The sequence below is a fragment of the Salminus brasiliensis genome, chromosome 1, assembly GCF_030463535.1.
Source record: "Salminus brasiliensis chromosome 1, fSalBra1.hap2, whole genome shotgun sequence".
Lineage (NCBI taxonomy): Eukaryota > Metazoa > Chordata > Actinopteri > Characiformes > Bryconidae > Salminus > Salminus brasiliensis.
This window is the reverse complement of record NC_132878.1, coordinates 635,898-653,397: the sequence shown is the minus strand read 5'-3', so window position 1 is coordinate 653,397 and position 17,500 is coordinate 635,898. Positions and strand designations below refer to the sequence as shown.

Genomic DNA, 17,500 nt, shown 5'->3' with positions numbered 1-17,500 from the left:
GTGTTTGTGTGTGTGTGTGTTTGTGTGTGTGTGTGTTTGTGTGTGTGTGTGTGTGTGTGTGTGTGTGTTGGCATTTTGAAAGAAGTTAAGCCCTCAGATTTATAGGTTAGTATTTCTACATGACATATTTTCATTGAACATTTTAAGTTACATTAGTGTTACAGTTAATATGTTGGAGGTAATAAAGGTATTACAGAAGCATTATTGCGTTTGTAGGTTAGCATTTATAAAGCATTAATAATTTACTTATTTATACAATTATGAATTATACAGTATCCTGGTTGCCTGGAGTGTTCCCGCTGATTAGCTCAGACTCCGAGGGACCGTCCTGTACAGTAATATGAGCTCGGTGCTGTGTGGGGGAGGTTTTGTTTTGGGAATGTTCCAGATTTCCAGGGAACCTCTGTCTAATCTGTGTGTAGCGTTCCTGAGAGTGACCATTAGGAACGGAGTCGGTGTCGGGTCAGAGACGACTGTACTGCACCTTTCCAGACCTTTTACAGTAATTAGCTTAAAACCAAAACACAGTTTCCCACTTCCCTTCCCCTCTGTCCTCAAATGTAGTCGATCAGCTAAAACATTTAGACTCCTCTATAGTTTTACACAGGAGCTACGAGACTAATTAGTGCTGGCAATTGCAGGGTTATTAAGTAAGCATTTAAGTAAATAAACAGTTGTGGAGTATTGAAATACGCAGACCTTTGTCGCTTAAGTGAATTTGACGTATATACACTGTTGGGCATGTTTTATAAGCAGTATTTATTATTTTACATACATTTATAAAATGTGCTTTAATAAGTTATAATTGTTATTATCGCATAAATTGTTTTTTCTCTCACTCTTTCTGCAGATAATACAGTATCAGACAGTTCGTTACGACACATTACCTCTGTCTCCTGCATCTCGAAACAGACTCAGTGAGTTCAGACTTATTTGAAGTATATGTACATGTCATTAAGGTGTATTTAACCACCGAAAGCTGTGCTCATAATGTGGTTAATAACAATAAATCATTTATTTTGTGTGTGTAGATGCAGTAAAGAGGAAGATCCTGGTGTTGGATCTGGACGAAACTCTGATACACTCTCATCATGATGGTGTGCTGAGGCCTACAGTCCGGCCTGGAACACCGCCAGACTTTATACTAAAGGTAAACACGTACACACCACCTTTAGCGGTGATTAATGACGGTAATTACATTCTGACCGGCTGTACTACACTACAGGAAGCGTAGGGGGCGCTCTGTAATGCTTTTATTTATTGCTCATTGGGAAATGTAGTGGGTGGGTGTGTTTATGTAAATGAGTTTCAGTCACTGATCTGTGAAAGTTGCTGTGATTTGTGGTTTAATGACTCTGTTTCCTCTCTGTTTAGGTGGTAATAGACAAACATCCAGTGAGGTTTTTTGTGCATAAAAGGCCGCATGTCGACTTCTTCTTAGAAGTGGTAAGTCTCTGTTTATACACAGCTGCTGTACAACTCTATATAACATTAGAGTAAACCCAATTAAACCAAGTCAGTGGTCAGTGAGAGTGTCTACCTGTAATTAACTCTCTATAACATCAGAATAAACCCAGATAAACATAGTCAGTGAGAGTGTCTAGCTGTAACTAACTCTATGTAACATTATAATACACACAAATAAACAAAGTCAGTGGTCAGTGAGTACCTGTAAAACTCTATATAACATTAGAATAGCAGTAGTACTATTTTTAATGTATTAGTACTAATGTTGAACTCCTAACCAAAGTATATTGTACATTACATAAGGATACGTTACCTATAAGCAGTCAGTAAGTCGGTCCTGGAGGGTGGGGTTAATGAGTTCATGCTGATGCTGGAAGCTTCCAGTCGTGTCTGAAATAAAGCTGTGCGTGCTGAAACCTGACCCTTTGCAGCTCCCACTGCCCTGATCTCTACATCAGCACCTCAGGAGCTCCTGTAGGCGCGTGTGTGTGTGGAGACTGAGTTTTCTGTGTGTGTTTTCTGCAGGTGAGTCAGTGGTACGAGCTGGTTGTGTTTACAGCCAGTATGGAAATCTACGGCTCTGCTGTGGCAGATAAACTGGACAACAACAGGGGCATCCTCAAACGCAGATACTACAGACAGGTAACTGTACATTAAAGCCAGAGTCCTGACTGGACTGTTTCCCTAAAGTTAGACATACAGTGTCAGAAGACACCTAATCAAGTCTAGTAGATATTACTGAACACCTCCACACAGTTTGATGAGTGTGTGAGGATTTAGGCAGCAGTTAGCACCATGCTTAGTGGAGTGTGATCTTCCATTACATGTTAGATATGTTAGCCTTGTAGCTGCAGTGCTAAAGAAACCAAACATGTCTGGGCTGATTGACTTCATATCATTGTCAAACAAACTTTACAGGAAAAAAATATCTTCAATCTTCAAAATATCCCCTCAATGGGAGTCAATGTAAAAATATTTAATTAAGACATTTTAGAACATTTCTATTGGTTCATTTATCATAAACGTCTGAATGACAATCTACCTCCATAACAACTAGTGATACAACGTTTTTGCATACATTTACTGTCAGTCATCCCTGGAGTTATTGATGTGTATTTTTATTTATTTGTTTAAAAAAAAAAAAGAGCTCTGTAATACCCAAGATATTTTTTTTTCCTGTAAAGTTTGTATGACAACAATGATATGAAGTCAGTATTGGTAGCAATAGCATGGATAGTAAGAATTTAAATATTTTTTAATTAATATTATTAGTTTAATAGTTCATTTATTTAAATATTACTTTTATCACCAGTTTACATGGTTGCTATATATTGTGGGTACAAACACATTAATAGTAAAATAAACATAGTCTGTGGTCAGAGAGAGTGTCTACCTGCAATTAACTAATTGACTGATTTCCCCCATTTACAGCACTGTACGCTGGATCTGGGCAGTTACATTAAGGACCTTTCAGTAGTGCATAGTGACCTCTCCAGTATAGTCATCCTGGACAACTCACCTGGAGCTTACCGCAGTCATCCAGGTACACAGCAGCACACAGGGCCTCTCCCTCCAGCGCAGGCCAAGCGGACACAGTTATGCTTTTTTATGTTGGGTTTCTTTGATTGTTTTTGTTTTCTAAAATATTTAAACTTTTGGGTTGACTGATTCACAGTGGCAGAGATACATATATCAGAGGTACTTGTACACATTTTCAGTAATAATAACTTAAAAATCTCACTGGTATTTAGTTAGCAAACACTTAATAAACTTTTTATGGGTAAACAGGATGAAAACTCTTACAGTGGTTTTACTGGGTAATAGAAAATTAGGTAATAGGTTGTGTAATAGGTTGCCATCCAATCAGCTGCTTGTTGCTATGCAGTTTATGTCCCGCTAGAGGTAGTCTATTATGATACTGGCCAGCCCTGATTGAATGTTGTGAAAATTACCCAGCTAAACTGGGTCAAAAGTCACAGACGGCCAGTGTTTCTGACATTTCCTCCAGTTGTTGTTGGGTGGGGCTGAGCTCAGAGTCAGTAACTGAGTTCATTTAGAGGAAACAAAAACCTCAGAATTAAGCCTTAAATCCCACAGTTTAACTCAACAGGATGTTACAGTTCCTTCATTACACCACTGCTTCACGCAGGCCGTCCAACCACATCCTTCACGACCTCTGTGTGAAGTTTAATGTGGAGTTTATTAAACGCAGCTGTGCTCTGATTCTCTGACTGTTCAGTTTACATTTACATTTACGGCATTTAGCAGACGCTCTTATCCAGAGCGACTTACAAAGTGCTTTGCTATTTACCCAAGAAAAGCCTCAGCTAGTTAGAATAGACTAATAATTCAAAAGATACCTCTAAGCTTAGACATTACTAAACACAATACAATAAGGCGACCATAGAACTATTCGTCCAAGTACTCTCTGAAGAGGTGGGTCTTCAGTCTGCGTTTGAAGACAGCGAGCGACTCGGCCGTTCGGACATCCAGGGGCAGCTCGTTCCACCACTTTGGTGCCAGGACAGAAAAAAGCCTGGACGCTTGTCTTCCGCGGATTTTGAGGGATGTCGGGTCGAGCCGAGCCGTACTTGAAGCTCGAAGGGCTCTTGGTGCGGATCGGCTTTTGACCATTGCCATCAGATACGGAGGGGCTGGTCCGTTCTTGGCTTTGTAGGCCAGCGTCAGGGTTTTAAATCTGATGCGGGCAGCAGCTACAGGAAGCCAGTGGAGAGAACGCAGCAGTGGAGTGACATGGCTGAATTTTGGGACATTGAAGACGACCCGTGCCGCTGCATTCTGGATGAGTTGCAGGGGCCTGATGGTGCGCAGAGGAGTTTAGTGACTCAAAGAAAACCGAGCGCTGTGAAATACAGCGGAGGAACCGAAACATCGAGCAGACAGCAGGTTTAAACGTAGAGTCCTCGTCGTTTCCATCCGGCTAGTGTGTGTGTTCAATATTTCACACCGATCAGCTGATTGAGGGGGGGCAGGAATCAATCTCTGGGGGTAGTTAGGGGTTGGTTGGAAGGTGATTTAAGGGGGTGTCTCTTTTTGTGGTGGGGGGAGTAATAACAGCATATAGGTACTGAGGTATATGTAATAGTACAGAAATACAAAATTGCTCCAGTGCTGAGGAGCCACAGCTGGTACCAGTACTGATGTCGGCACTGTTGGTATCGATCCAGCACTAATCTGGTGTGTGTGTGTGTGTGCATGTGTGTGTGTTAATCTGAGTTTGTTTTTACAGATAATGCGATACCTATAAAATCGTGGTTCAGTGACCCCAGTGATACGGCCCTGCTGAACTTGCTGCCCATGCTGGACGCTCTGAGGTACTGTACCACACTGCAAAGTACTGACTTCACACTGTGACCAACATTCAGTTCTTATTTTTGTTTTACATATTAAAGGAAAGGAAGGCTGTAATCGGCACAGACAGCGGCTGCTAAAGAGTCCTTCCAAGAGGGCCACATGTCGCGATCCTGAGAACTCACTCCCATTCAGCTGATGGTGTTGCACTGTTTAACACATTGTTTAGCACAGTGTGCAGTTTTGACTACAGCTGCAGAGGCTCTGTGTTTGTGTGTGTGATGAGTAGCGATGGAGAAATGAGGCTTTCTGAGTTTCAGAAAGGTATTTGCTAACGAGAAGCGTTGCTCTGCACCACCTGCTGGTCAGTCTGGTGTACGTCTACTACTCAACAGGACGTGAGATATTTTTATTATTGTTGCCAAACGCATCAGTTTAATGTAAAACAGAAAAACTTTGAGTATTTAAAGACGGAGCTGTAATATTGTTTAATCTCGAGATTCTGCTGTTTAAACTTAATGCTTGAATGTTTACTGAACCAATGTAAACAAATTAAAGAAACCGCAGATTTGTAGACTATGTTCACATAATAATCATAATAATAATCATTAATCAAAAATATATTTTTTTTGCTAAGACTGGTTTCATCTATCTTGACAGTTTCAATGACAGCACTTAGCACATGCATTCGGCTAAAACAGGCATAAGATTTGATCTGATGTCATAGCCTTGCAGCATGTCCTTTGCTATTTTGTATTTGTTCATTATTATTCTTCTTTTTTTTTAAAAAAGCTCAGATTTGAAAGCAGCTCTGAAAGATTGTTAGGGCAAAAAAATCAGATGAGTGTCACTATAGCCTGGGAATGTGAATGTAGTCATAATCAGTACAAATTTATTAATTGTATTGCCACTATTTTTTTTTAAACAATGAATGAAAGCATTTTAGTCCAAATGATCATAAAATAAAAAACATTTCTGTATTATTTATGTAAATATTTCAATAACAAGTTTCCCCCTTTGTTAAATGTGGTCAGCAGTGTTTGACAGGTGCTGTGGATAGCCTGAATGAATTATTCCTAAAGATTAAAATATTTGAAGATTTATTTTCTTCGTATAAATATGTATTTGTCCCTTTGAATTTAATGAGTATTTGAATTTTGACTGATACTGAAGATTGTATTGTAAAGCACTTTGAATGGCTGCTGCTTATAGGAAAGATGCTGTGTATGTTTGTGGACCCCCTTTCTAATGATTGAATCCAGCTACTTTAAACTGCACCTATCAGTCCCATGCTGCCTAATGCCAGGCGTGGGCTAGAGGGGGTATAAAGCCCTGTTTTAATAAAATATTGTCTGTGTTAATATTTCATTAGCTTTGTCATATTAATTTCTCTCTCTCTCTCTCTCTCTTTCTTTCTGCAGGTTTACCTCGGACGTCCGCTCCGTCCTCAGTAGAAACCTGCATCAGCACCGGCTCTGGTGATTGGTCCTGCTGGTCCAGCCCAGTTCTGGACCCGCCCCCTTTGGTTTTTAGCCTCTGCTGAACATGCTAGCCTCTCCACGCTGCTGGAACTGTCCACTCTGGTGGTCAGCTGACCTCTGGGTCATGTGACCTCTCTGAGGAACTTCATCAGTCAAAATGAATGAATGGAGGGAGAGGAGACGAACACACACACAGACTGAGATCAAAGCAGAACTGTGTTTTTTTTTCTCGCTCTTTTCTTCTTTGATTTTTTGTTTTTGTCCAAATGGAAACTGCCTTACAGTGTGTGTTCCACTGGGCATGCATGACTGGAGTGTGTGTCTGTGAAACACGAGAGGACGTTCGTATTCGCCGTTTTTATTTTCTGCAGTTTTTTCCCGCCACCCCCACCATAAAGAGAGAGAACCAGACGTCATTTGCTTTGGATTAGCACTTACCCCTCTTTTAATCCCTCCATCGTTTTCCCGTTTCCCTCTGCTCTGTTTATCCAGTAGTCCACTATTTAGAGTCAGTTTTAAAGCAATGGTTTCCATTCGTCCTTGGCTCCGTTAGCCTTGTAGCTCAATTGCTAATTGATGGGGTGTAAGATTCCATTGTAAGATTCCATTACTTGGAAGGGCGATGCTGATGTAGCTAACAGTGCTAATTAGTGGGTATTACTTCATAGCTACATAAGCCTCGTAGCTCCAGTGCTAATTGGTGGGTATACGCTGAAATAACGTTAGTACAAGGCTAATGTAGCTAAGAAGTATGAACCCCTGTACCCCACTAATTAGCACTGAAGCTTTGAGGCTAATGTAGCAAACAGTGCTAATTGGTGGGGTACAGGTTTCCATCACTGGAGCTATGATGCTAATGTAGCTAACAGTGCTAGTTGTTAAGGTGAACGCTTTTATTCATTCTTAGCTACGTGAGCCTCGTATCTCCAGTTTTGAACTGAAAAGCATCAAACACGTCCGACTGATGTCTGGCGGCGAACTTTCACTTTGATGTGAGTGTTTTCTGTCTGAAGTGGGAAGAGTAACAGTATTGAGTCTATGAAGTCTAGAGCTGCACGATATGGACTGAATATCTTATCACCATTTTATCCATAAAATTCAGCAAATATTAATAATAGTTACTATTGCTGGGACATTCAAACGTCACCAGACCAGCTGTGATTGGTCAGGAACATCCCTCACCAAACTAAATTCACTGATTGATTAGAAGCTCATTTGCATATTGCGAAGTGCTGTAAACAGCAGTGCTGGTGGTGATTAATGGATATTGTGCAGCTCCAGCAACACCTCCACTCCCTGACTCTCCTCCTTCCTCCTTTTTCTCTCCTCTCCTCTGTTCTCGCCTCCACTCCCCCATTTCTATCTCCTCTTCCCCAGTGTGGTGGTCCTGAAGGACCCACCAAAGTGAAACCCACTGCTTTAGCCCAGCGGAGTCCTGAGCCGGGCTTGGGGGCGGAGTCTGGTGAGGAGCCGGGGACAGCCTCAGCTGCTGGGTTTTAGATCGGTTTGTGCATCTTTTAGTGGCTTATTTTGGGGCTCTGTAAAAGTTAACGAATCAGAGATTACGTTCATTTTTCATTTTAAATTTTATTTTTTAATTTTGTTCTCAAAAATGGTGGTCGTTGGTTGGTCGTCATGGAGATGGATCAGCATGGACTCTACCTGGAGACGCTGTCATCCATTATCCCTTTTGTCTTTGTTTGTCATGGTCACGGCGGCCAGACTTTACAGCCGTTCCCAACTGGAAGAGTTAGCGGTTCTGCAGAGCCGCTCTCAGTCCCTCCGAACCCAAACCTGAACACATGCACTTATTTTACCCTCTTCTTTTTTCTACCCAGGACTTCACTGATTGGTCAGAAAAGTAAATCTCCTGCCCAGTGTTTCGTTTCATCCATCCATCTCTCTCTCTCTGTCTCTCTCTCTGTCTCTCTCTCTGTCTCTCTCTCTCATATCGTACTTGACAGCTCTGCCTATTTGGACAATACACAATGCAAAGTGTCTGAGCGCACTGGTCCTCAGGTCTGTGCGTATTTCCAATAAAATCTTGTCACCGTGGTTATTTGTCACTGTCACTAGGGGGCACTCTATAATGCTCTATAATGCTCATATGATCCACACGCTCATTCTGACAGACTGTAATACACTACAGGAAGCGTAGGGGGCGCTCTATAATGCTCATATGATCCACACGCTCATTCTGACAGACTGTAATACACTACAGGAAGCGTAGGGGGCGCTCTATAATGATCATATGATCCACACGCTCATTCTGACAGACTGTAATACACTACAGGAAGCGTAGGGGGCGCTCTATAATGCTCTATAATGTTCATATGATCCACACGCTCATTCTGACAGACTGTAATACACTACAGGAAGCGTAGGGGGCGCTCTATAATGATCATATGATCCACACGCTCATTCTGACAGACTGTAATACACTACAGGAAGAGTAGGGGGCGCTCTATAATGATCATATGATCCACACGCTCATTCTGACAGACTGTAATACACTACAGGAAGAGTAGGGGGCGCTCTATAATGCTCTATAATGATCATATGATCCACACGCTCATTCTGACAGACTGTAATACACTACAGGAAGCGTAGGGGGCGCTCTATAATGCTCTATAATGTTCATATGATCCACACGCTCATTCTGACAGACTGTAATACACTACAGGAAGCGTAGGGGGCGCTCTATAATGCTCTATAATGTTCATATGATCCACACGCTCATTCTGACAGACTGTAATACACTACAGGAAGCGTAGGGGGCGCTCTATAATGATCATATGATCCACACGCTCATTCTGACAGACTGTAATACACTACAGGAAGAGTAGGGGGCGCTCTATAATGCTCTATAATGATCATATGATCCACACGCTCATTCTGACAGACTGTAATACACTACAGGAAGCGTAGGGGGCGCTCTATAATGCTCTATAATGTTCATATGATCCACACGCTCATTCTGACAGACTGTAATACACTACAGGAAGCGTAGGGGGCGCTCTATAATGCTCTATAATGTTCATATGATCCACACGCTCATTCTGACAGACTGTAATACACTACAGGAAGCGTAGGGGGCGCTCTATAATGCTCTATAATGTTCATATGATCCACACGCTCATTCTGACAGACTGTAATACACTAAAGGAAGCGTAGGGGGCACTCTATAATGCTCTATAATGATCATATGATCCACACGCTCATTCTGACAGACTGTAATACACTACAGGAAGCGTAGGGGGCGCTCTATAATGCTCTATAATGTTCATATGATCCACACGCTCATTCTGACAGACTGTAATACACTACAGGAAGCGCAGGGGGCGCTCTATAATGCTCTATAATGATCATATGATCCACACGCTCATTCTGACAGACTGTAATATACTACAGGAAGCGTAGGGGGCGCTCTATAATGCTCTATAATGATCATATGATCCACACGCTCATTCTGACAGACTGTAATACACTACAGGAAGCGTAGGGGGCGCTCTATAATGCTCTATAATGATCATATGATCCACACGCTCATTCTGACAGACTGTAATACACTACAGGAAGCGCAGGGGGCGCTCTATAATGCTCTATAATGATCATATGATCCACACGCTCATTCTGACAGACTGTAATACACTACAGGAAGTGTAGGGGGCGCTCTATAATGCTCTATAATGATCATATGATCCACACGCTCATTCTGACAGACTGTAATACACTACAGGAAGCGTAGGGGGCGCTCTATAATGCTCTATAATGTTCATATGATCCACACGCTCATTCTGACAGACTGTAATACACTACAGGAAGCGTAGGGGGCGCTCTATAATGCTCTATAATGTTCATATGATCCACACGCTCATTCTGACAGACTGTAATACACTACAGGAAGCGTAGGGGGCGCTCTATAATGCTCTATAATGTTCATATGATCCACACACTTATTCTGACAGACTGTAATATACTACAGGAAGCGTAGGGGGCGCTCTATAATGCTCTATAATGTTCATATGATCCACACGCTCATTCTGACAGACTGTAATACACTACAGGAAGCGTAGGGGGCGCTCTATAATGCTGTATAATGTTCATATGATCCACACGCTCATTCTGACAGACTGTAATACACTACAGGAAGCGTAGGGGGCGCTCTATAATGCTCTATAATGTTCATATGATCCACACGCTCATTCTGACAGACTGTAATACACTACAGGAAGCGTAGGGGGCGCTCTATAATGCTGTATAATGTTCATATGATCCACACGCTCATTCTGACAGACTGTAATACACTACAGGAAGCGTAGGGGGCGCTCTATAATGCTCTATATTGTTCATATGATCCACACGCTCATTCTGACAGACTGTAATACACTACAGGAAGCGTAGGGGGCATGCTAGCTGATAGATTAATCAATTAGAAGTAATGACTAGTTACAGGTCTGCTAGCTAGTGGATCTCCACAGAGCTACGCTATATAGACAAAAGTATTGGGACACCTGCATTCACTGCTTCTTCTGAAATCAAGGGTATTAAGGAGCTGATCCTGCTTCTGTTGGAGTAACTGCCTCTGCTGTCCAGAGAAGAAGACTTTCTACTAGATGTTGGAGCAGCATTGCCGTGAGGATTTGATTGCATTCAGGCATTAGTGAGGTCAGGATGTTGGATGATTGATCACCACCCCACCTCATCATCCCAAACTCATCCCATCCCAGAAGTACTGCATGGAGCTCCTCCACCATCACTCCAGAGAACACAGCTCCTCCACTGCTCCACAGCTCCTCAATGCTGGGGGGCTTTATACCCCTCTAGCCCACGCCTGGCATTATTAGGCAGCATGGAGTCAATAGGGTCATGATGTTGATCTGCTCCAGAGGGTCCTATTCTATTGGCAGTCATTGTCAGGAATGGGTGCAGATTAAAGTAGCTGAATGTATTCATTAGAAGAGGTGTCCTCAAACATTTGGACATGTAGTGTTAGTAATTATTCCATTTAAAATGGAAACTTTATGGATCCTCGTGGATCGACACTCACACACAGAGGTGATCGACCACCCTCACAACAGCTGACGGGCGTCTCTGCGTCACTGCCTAAGCCCCTCCCCCGTCAGTGGCGATCTTTCCGCCTTGGCTGTGTCTCAAACCGTGCCTGTGTTCCCTGTTTAGTGAACCCACGAGGAACGCGGCCATTTCTAGGGTGGAACGTGGCCTGAATGTGCTGAAAATGTTGTGTCCTAATTCAGTGTCTGTAGTTCCCTGGGTAGGTAATAACTACAGAGAAACTGGAACTGAGGGATCTTAGTAGGGCATAACAGGACTGTGTGTGCTAGAACATCACACCTGGCCCTTACTGGGACTCACTTTAGTCACATGTAAATAAACATAAATCATTTTTATCAGTAGATAACTACTTCCAGATCCCCTGGATTTGGATTTGAACGGTTTGTGTGCACGCTCAGTTTGACCTACCACCCCGTCACACGTATTTGTTTTGTGTAGAAATAATGTTCTGAACTTAAATCACATCACAGCAAGGAAGTGACATCATTTGAGCTTTTAAAGCAGTCAGGAATTAAACGGCAGGTTTTGACGTCATTATTGTACGTTGTTTATCTGTTGATTACCCATGATCCTCTGCACACTTACAGCATGAAGGGTAAAAAGGAGAAGCACCACGAAAACGGTGGAAAACGGAGCCTTCAGAACGGAGCTCGTTTAAAATGTTGATTTTTGCATATTTTAAGTCTTCTTGTAAAGTGTAAAATTATCAATTAGTTAAAAAAGAATTATATAATATAATTATAAGGCTAATATATATATATATAAAGAGAGAGTGAGAGAGAGAGAGACGTTGCAAGCATTTGTTTTTGTGAATTTTGCCAAAAAATTGATTAATTATTGTTTAAATTCACTTCCTCTCTATTTTTACACAAACTAGAACCATTCACGACAAGCATTTCCTCAATCTGAAGGTGAAAACTCAAAGAATCCTGTCATTACTATAAATTAATAAGGATTTTATGTGTGATTTGGGATTTTTAAAAATATAAGCATGTATGTGAAGGTGTAGATTCTTAAAAAAAGTGAAAAATTGCAAAAATATATAGAATGACTCTATCACATTTTAATAGGACATCTTTAAAAACATATTTACAATGTGAAAAGTACATGTTTACAATCTCCCAACCAGCACGATCCCGTGCCCTAGCCGAGCGCCCTAGTTAGAGCGAGAGCGCCGTATTGGAGCGCCCTAGTTAGGGAGCGAGAGCGCCGTATTGGAGCGCCCTAGTTAGGGAGCGAGAGCGCCGTATTGGAGCGCCCCCGCGGCCAGTTTGTAAATACCGAGTCCGAGTGTTTTTCCTGAGCAGCGAATATCAGCGACGGCTTGAGTCCAGGGATTTACCACCTCCTCCAGACCTCCTCCAGACCTCCTCCAGACCTCCAGCCATGAAGTTTATGTATAAAGAAGAGCACCCTTTTGAGAAGAGACGGTCTGAGGGGGAGAAGATCAGGAAGAAGTACCCGGATAGAGTGCCTGTGAGTGCTAGCTAGTGCTAACCAGCTGTTCTAAACAATAGCACGGCTAGCTGCGGCTAGCGCTCCGTGACGAGGCGAAATCCACCACCGAACCGCGGCGGAAGTGGATCATGTTCGGATTAGGTGTTTAAATAGACCCGTATCGAATATATTAATCGATTGTCATCGATATAATTGATCGTGTTACGGTATAAGAGCTGACTTCTAGCGCCTGTGCCTATTAGCGTGTTAGCTTGTGTGGAATTGTCCGGTCCACCTTAAATGCCGCAGCTGTTAGAGGCTCGGGCGCCCCTGGCGGTCCTACTGGAACTGCTGCAGCGTTTAAGGTGGAGCGGAGAGTTCCACACAAGCTTCGCTGCAACCGATTCTGCCTAAATATCGATTAATAATCGATCCAGTTCTTCCTCTGTGTATTTACACAAACTAGAACCATTACCAGAACAGACTAGAACCATTACCAGAACAGACTAGAACCATTACCAGAACAGACTGGAACCATTACCAGAACAGACTGGAACCATTACCAGAACAAACTAGAACCATTACCAGAACAGACTGGAACCATTACCAGAACAGACTAGAACCATTACCAGAACAGACTGGAACCATTACCAGAACAGACTAGAACCATTACCAGAACAGACTGGAACCATTACCAGAACAGACTGGAACCATTACCAGAACAAACTAGAACCATTACCAGAACAGACTGGAACCATTACCAGAACAAACTAGAACCATTACCAGAACAGACTGGAACCATTACCAGAACAAACTAGAACCATTACCAGAACAGACTAGAACCATTACCAGAACAGACTGGAACCATTACCAGAACAAACTAGAACCATTACCAGAACAGACTAGAACCATTACCAGAACAAACTAGAACCATTACCAGAACAGACTGGAACCATTACCAGAACAGACTAGAACCATTACCAGAACAGACTGGAACCATTACCAGAACAGACTAGAACCATTACCAGAACAGACTGGAACCATTACCAGAACAAACTAGAACCATTACCAGAACAGACTGGAACCATTACCAGAACAAACTAGAACCATTACCAGAACAGACTAGAACCTTCCACGACGAGCATTTCCTCAGTCTGAAGGTGGGAACTCTTTAATCAGGCAATTAGAACCGTTACCATTAGTGAAGAACCCGTGAGGAACCCGTGAGGAACCCAGTGTATGAACACCAGGGCTTCGAGGGTTCTTTACTGAAGACAGCGGTGCTTTATAGAACCATGACAGCTGTCCAAAGCAGTTGGACGCTTAAATGGTTCTAGATAACACCAGCAGTACGTACATATACTTAGGGGAGCTTTGGTAGGAACACTGTACTATTACTGAGCACATACACTTTTATAAGAAAAGGGGTTCTTTAAGGGTTCTTTACTGAACACATATGGAAACCATGGGAACTCAAATAACTATTTGGATGCTTAAATGCTTCTCTGAGGTTTCATGGTTCTAGATAGCACCAGTAATATGTATATATATATGTATTTACTGAGAGCTTACTTACTGAGTATATACACTCTTAAAAAGGGGGTTCTTTAAGGGTTATTTACGGAACACATAGAACCATAACAACTGACCGAACCAGTTGGTTGCTTAAATGGTTCTAGATAACACCAGCAGTACATATATATACTTACGGGAGCTTTACTAGGAACGTTGTACTATTACTGAGTATATACACTCTTACAAAGTGGGTTCTTCAATGGTTCTTTATTAAAGACAGTGGTGCTTTATAGAACCATGACAACTGTCAAAAGCAGTTGGATGCTTAAATGGTTCTAGATAGCACCAGCAGTATGTAAATTTACTTAGTGAGAGCTTACTAAGTACATATCCTCTTAAAAAAAGGAGGTTCTTTAAGGGTTATTTACTGAACACATAGAACCACAACAACTGACAGAACCAGTTGGATGCTTAAATGGTTCTAGATAGCACCAACAGCATGTTTGTATATACGCTTACTAAGAGCTTTATTAGGATTCCTGTACTATTACTGTGTATATACACTCTTAAAAGAAAGGGCATTTTTTAAGTTCTTCACTAAACACATAGAACCAGCTGGATGCTTAAATGGTTCTTTGAGTTGTCATGTTCTAGATAGCATAAGCAGCATAAGCATATATACTTATGGGAGCTTTAGTAGGAATGCTGTACTATTACACTCTTAAAAAGTGAGTTCTCCAAGGGTTCTTTACTAAAGACAGTGGTGCTTTATAGAACCATGTCAACTGACAGAACCAGTTGGAAGTTTAAATGGTTCTAGATAGCACCTGCAGTTTAAATATATACTGTTGCGGTAGCTTTATTAGGAACCCCCTGTCTAATCTCTTAGCGTCCTTCTCTTTTCCAGGTAATTGTGGAGAAAGCCCCCAAAGCCCGGATAGGAGATCTGGACAAGAAGAAGTACCTGGTCCCGTCTGACCTCACAGGTGGACGTCCCCACTTTTCACCTTTACACCCACAGCAGTGAGAGTACCGCTGTAGAACCAGGCCTGTTGGAGAGGTGGGGGTGTTGATGTGTGTTTATTTACTTGTTTGTTTGTTTGTTTGTGCTTCTCAAAGTGGGACAGTTCTACTTTCTAATCCGGAAAAGGATCCACCTGAGGGCCGAAGACGCGCTGTTCTTCTTCGTCAACAACGTCATTCCTCCAACGTCCGCCACCATGGGTCTGCTCTACCAGGTCTGTCTGGAACCACTTTTGTGCTGTATAGAACCTTTTATGACAAGCATTAATCGGGCAAAGAACCATGTCATAGTGTGTGGATAGAACCGTTACCATTAGTAAAGAACCCTTGAATAACAAGTGTATATATACACACGCTCACCCAGTATTGTGAAAATGGGTTCTTCAGGGGTTCTTTTCTAGCAGCAGTGGTCCTGTGTGGAACCATGATGTCTCAAAGAACCAATTGGATTCTTAAATGGTTCTCTAAGTTTTATATATGCTTACCGAGAGCTTTATTAGAAATATTATACTATTACTGTAAGGGTTCTATAGCAAACACATAGAACCATGGCAACTCAAAGAACGACTGCGATGCTTGGATGGTTGTTTTGATTATTATGGTTCTATCTAGCACCAAGATAGTTCTCCACACACACTAAGCATTATATTGGGAACACTGTACTAACAGTCAGTATCTACAGTCTTGGAAACAGGTTCTTTAAGGGTTCTTTACTAAAAGCAGTTTAGTGATTCTTTGTAGAACTGTCAACTGCCAGAACCATTTGGATGCTTGAATGGTTCTCTGAGTTGTCATGGTTCTGAATAGCCTCATCAGTGTGTGTGTGTGTGTGTGTGTGTGTGTGTATATATATATATACTTATCGAGAGCTTTATTAGTAGGAACACTACTAATAGTGGGAATATATACTCTCTTGGAAATGGGGTTCTTCACGGGTTCTTTACTAAAGGCAATGTAAAGAACCATTTGTGATGCTTAAATGGTTCTTTGAATTATGTTGGTTCTGTACATTCTCACTAAGCACTTCATCAGTCCTAATGCTGGGTGGGTTTCTACAGCCCCTGACAGACGTCTTGTCGCTTTTCCACGCTGGAGGAAGAACAAGCAATTAGTGGATCAGTTGATCGTATTTATTACACCAGTATTATCTCATTCTCTCGATCATTCATAGAGTTTTATCACTTAATTAGGACTAATTAGGATTGTGCTCGGACTGAAGGCTTTATTTAGAGTGCAGAAACCTGCTACAGTAACAGTAGAACATGCGGTCTTGATTACTTCATCATTAATATCATGTATGACTTCCATGAGCTTGGAGGACTGCCTTCCATACGCCTCGCCAGTGACTCTCATAACTCAGGATGAAGTCATCCTCCTTCATCCAACCCAGACGTGATCTGTAGTGTTGATGTCTGGGGACTGGGCTGGCCAATCCTGGAGCACCCTGATCTTCTCTGCTCTCAGGAACGTTGATGTGGAGGCTGAAGAATGAGAAGGAGCGCCACCCTGCTGCAGAATCTGCCCTGTCTTGAGGTTCGGTATGTAAGAATGTCTTGATCCTTCAGGCAGTTGATGTTGCTGTCCACACTGTGGCGCTCTCGGACACCCCCGTACTGGATGCAATCCCAGACCATGACTTTTCCTCCACCACACTTGCCTGTTTTCTGATGAGTCTTGGGTCTCCAGCAGGTCTTCTGCAGCATTGGCGGAGATTCGGACGCAGTTCAGTGGATGATTCTTCAGGCCTTCTGCCTCTCTTCCCACTGGTGGAGAATTCCACACCATGTTCTTGTAGATGCAGGGTCTTCTGGTGACCAGTTCTCTTGTAGCTCCGCTGCAGTTGAAGAAGGGCTGGCTCTGGACTGTAGAAGCTGCAAGCCTGGTGTGCTGGGGGTTCTTCTGAAGAGCACCGGGACATGTGTTAATTACGTTCGCTATCTCAGGTGGAGCTCTAGTCTGTGATTGGTTGAGTCGTTTAAAGACACTGTCAGACTTTGTCCTCACAGATGTTCTGGGCGTTACCCGGCTGTTGGACATCAGGACACTTTTCATGAGAAAGCCCTGGATACTAACGTGAACCTTTTATTAGAACAGCGGAGGAACAGAGAGGTTCTGCAGTGGCCTCAGTCTCCTGCTGAGCCCAGACGTCTGTCAGTGACCGCGTTCCCCAGGGGGGTACAGGGGTTCTG

General features: G+C 42.5%; 2 protein-coding genes across 2 annotated transcripts in view; both read left to right on the top strand.

The window, feature by feature from the left end:
* The window catches only part of LOC140563274 (CTD nuclear envelope phosphatase 1A), a 13,982-nt gene extending 5,673 nt beyond the window's left edge, over positions 1 to 8,309 (top strand). Inside the window, exons 2-8 of the mRNA XM_072688844.1 lie at positions 851 to 917; positions 1,032 to 1,150; positions 1,375 to 1,446; positions 1,993 to 2,109; positions 2,899 to 3,010; positions 4,718 to 4,802; positions 6,201 to 8,309. Of these exons, the coding sequence (XP_072544945.1) occupies positions 851 to 917; positions 1,032 to 1,150; positions 1,375 to 1,446; positions 1,993 to 2,109; positions 2,899 to 3,010; positions 4,718 to 4,802; positions 6,201 to 6,261 (633 nt within the window). The 3' untranslated portion in view covers positions 6,262 to 8,309. The remainder of the gene's footprint in view (positions 1 to 850; positions 918 to 1,031; positions 1,151 to 1,374; positions 1,447 to 1,992; positions 2,110 to 2,898; positions 3,011 to 4,717; positions 4,803 to 6,200) is intronic.
* Positions 8,310 to 12,589: 4,280 nt separating this feature from the next.
* LOC140563120 (gamma-aminobutyric acid receptor-associated protein) overlaps positions 12,590 to 17,500 on the top strand; it is a 5,210-nt gene continuing 299 nt past the window's right edge. The window contains exons 1-3 of the mRNA XM_072688829.1: positions 12,590 to 12,812; positions 15,196 to 15,274; positions 15,408 to 15,526. Of these exons, the coding sequence (XP_072544930.1) occupies positions 12,723 to 12,812; positions 15,196 to 15,274; positions 15,408 to 15,526 (288 nt within the window). The 5' untranslated portion in view covers positions 12,590 to 12,722. The remainder of the gene's footprint in view (positions 12,813 to 15,195; positions 15,275 to 15,407; positions 15,527 to 17,500) is intronic.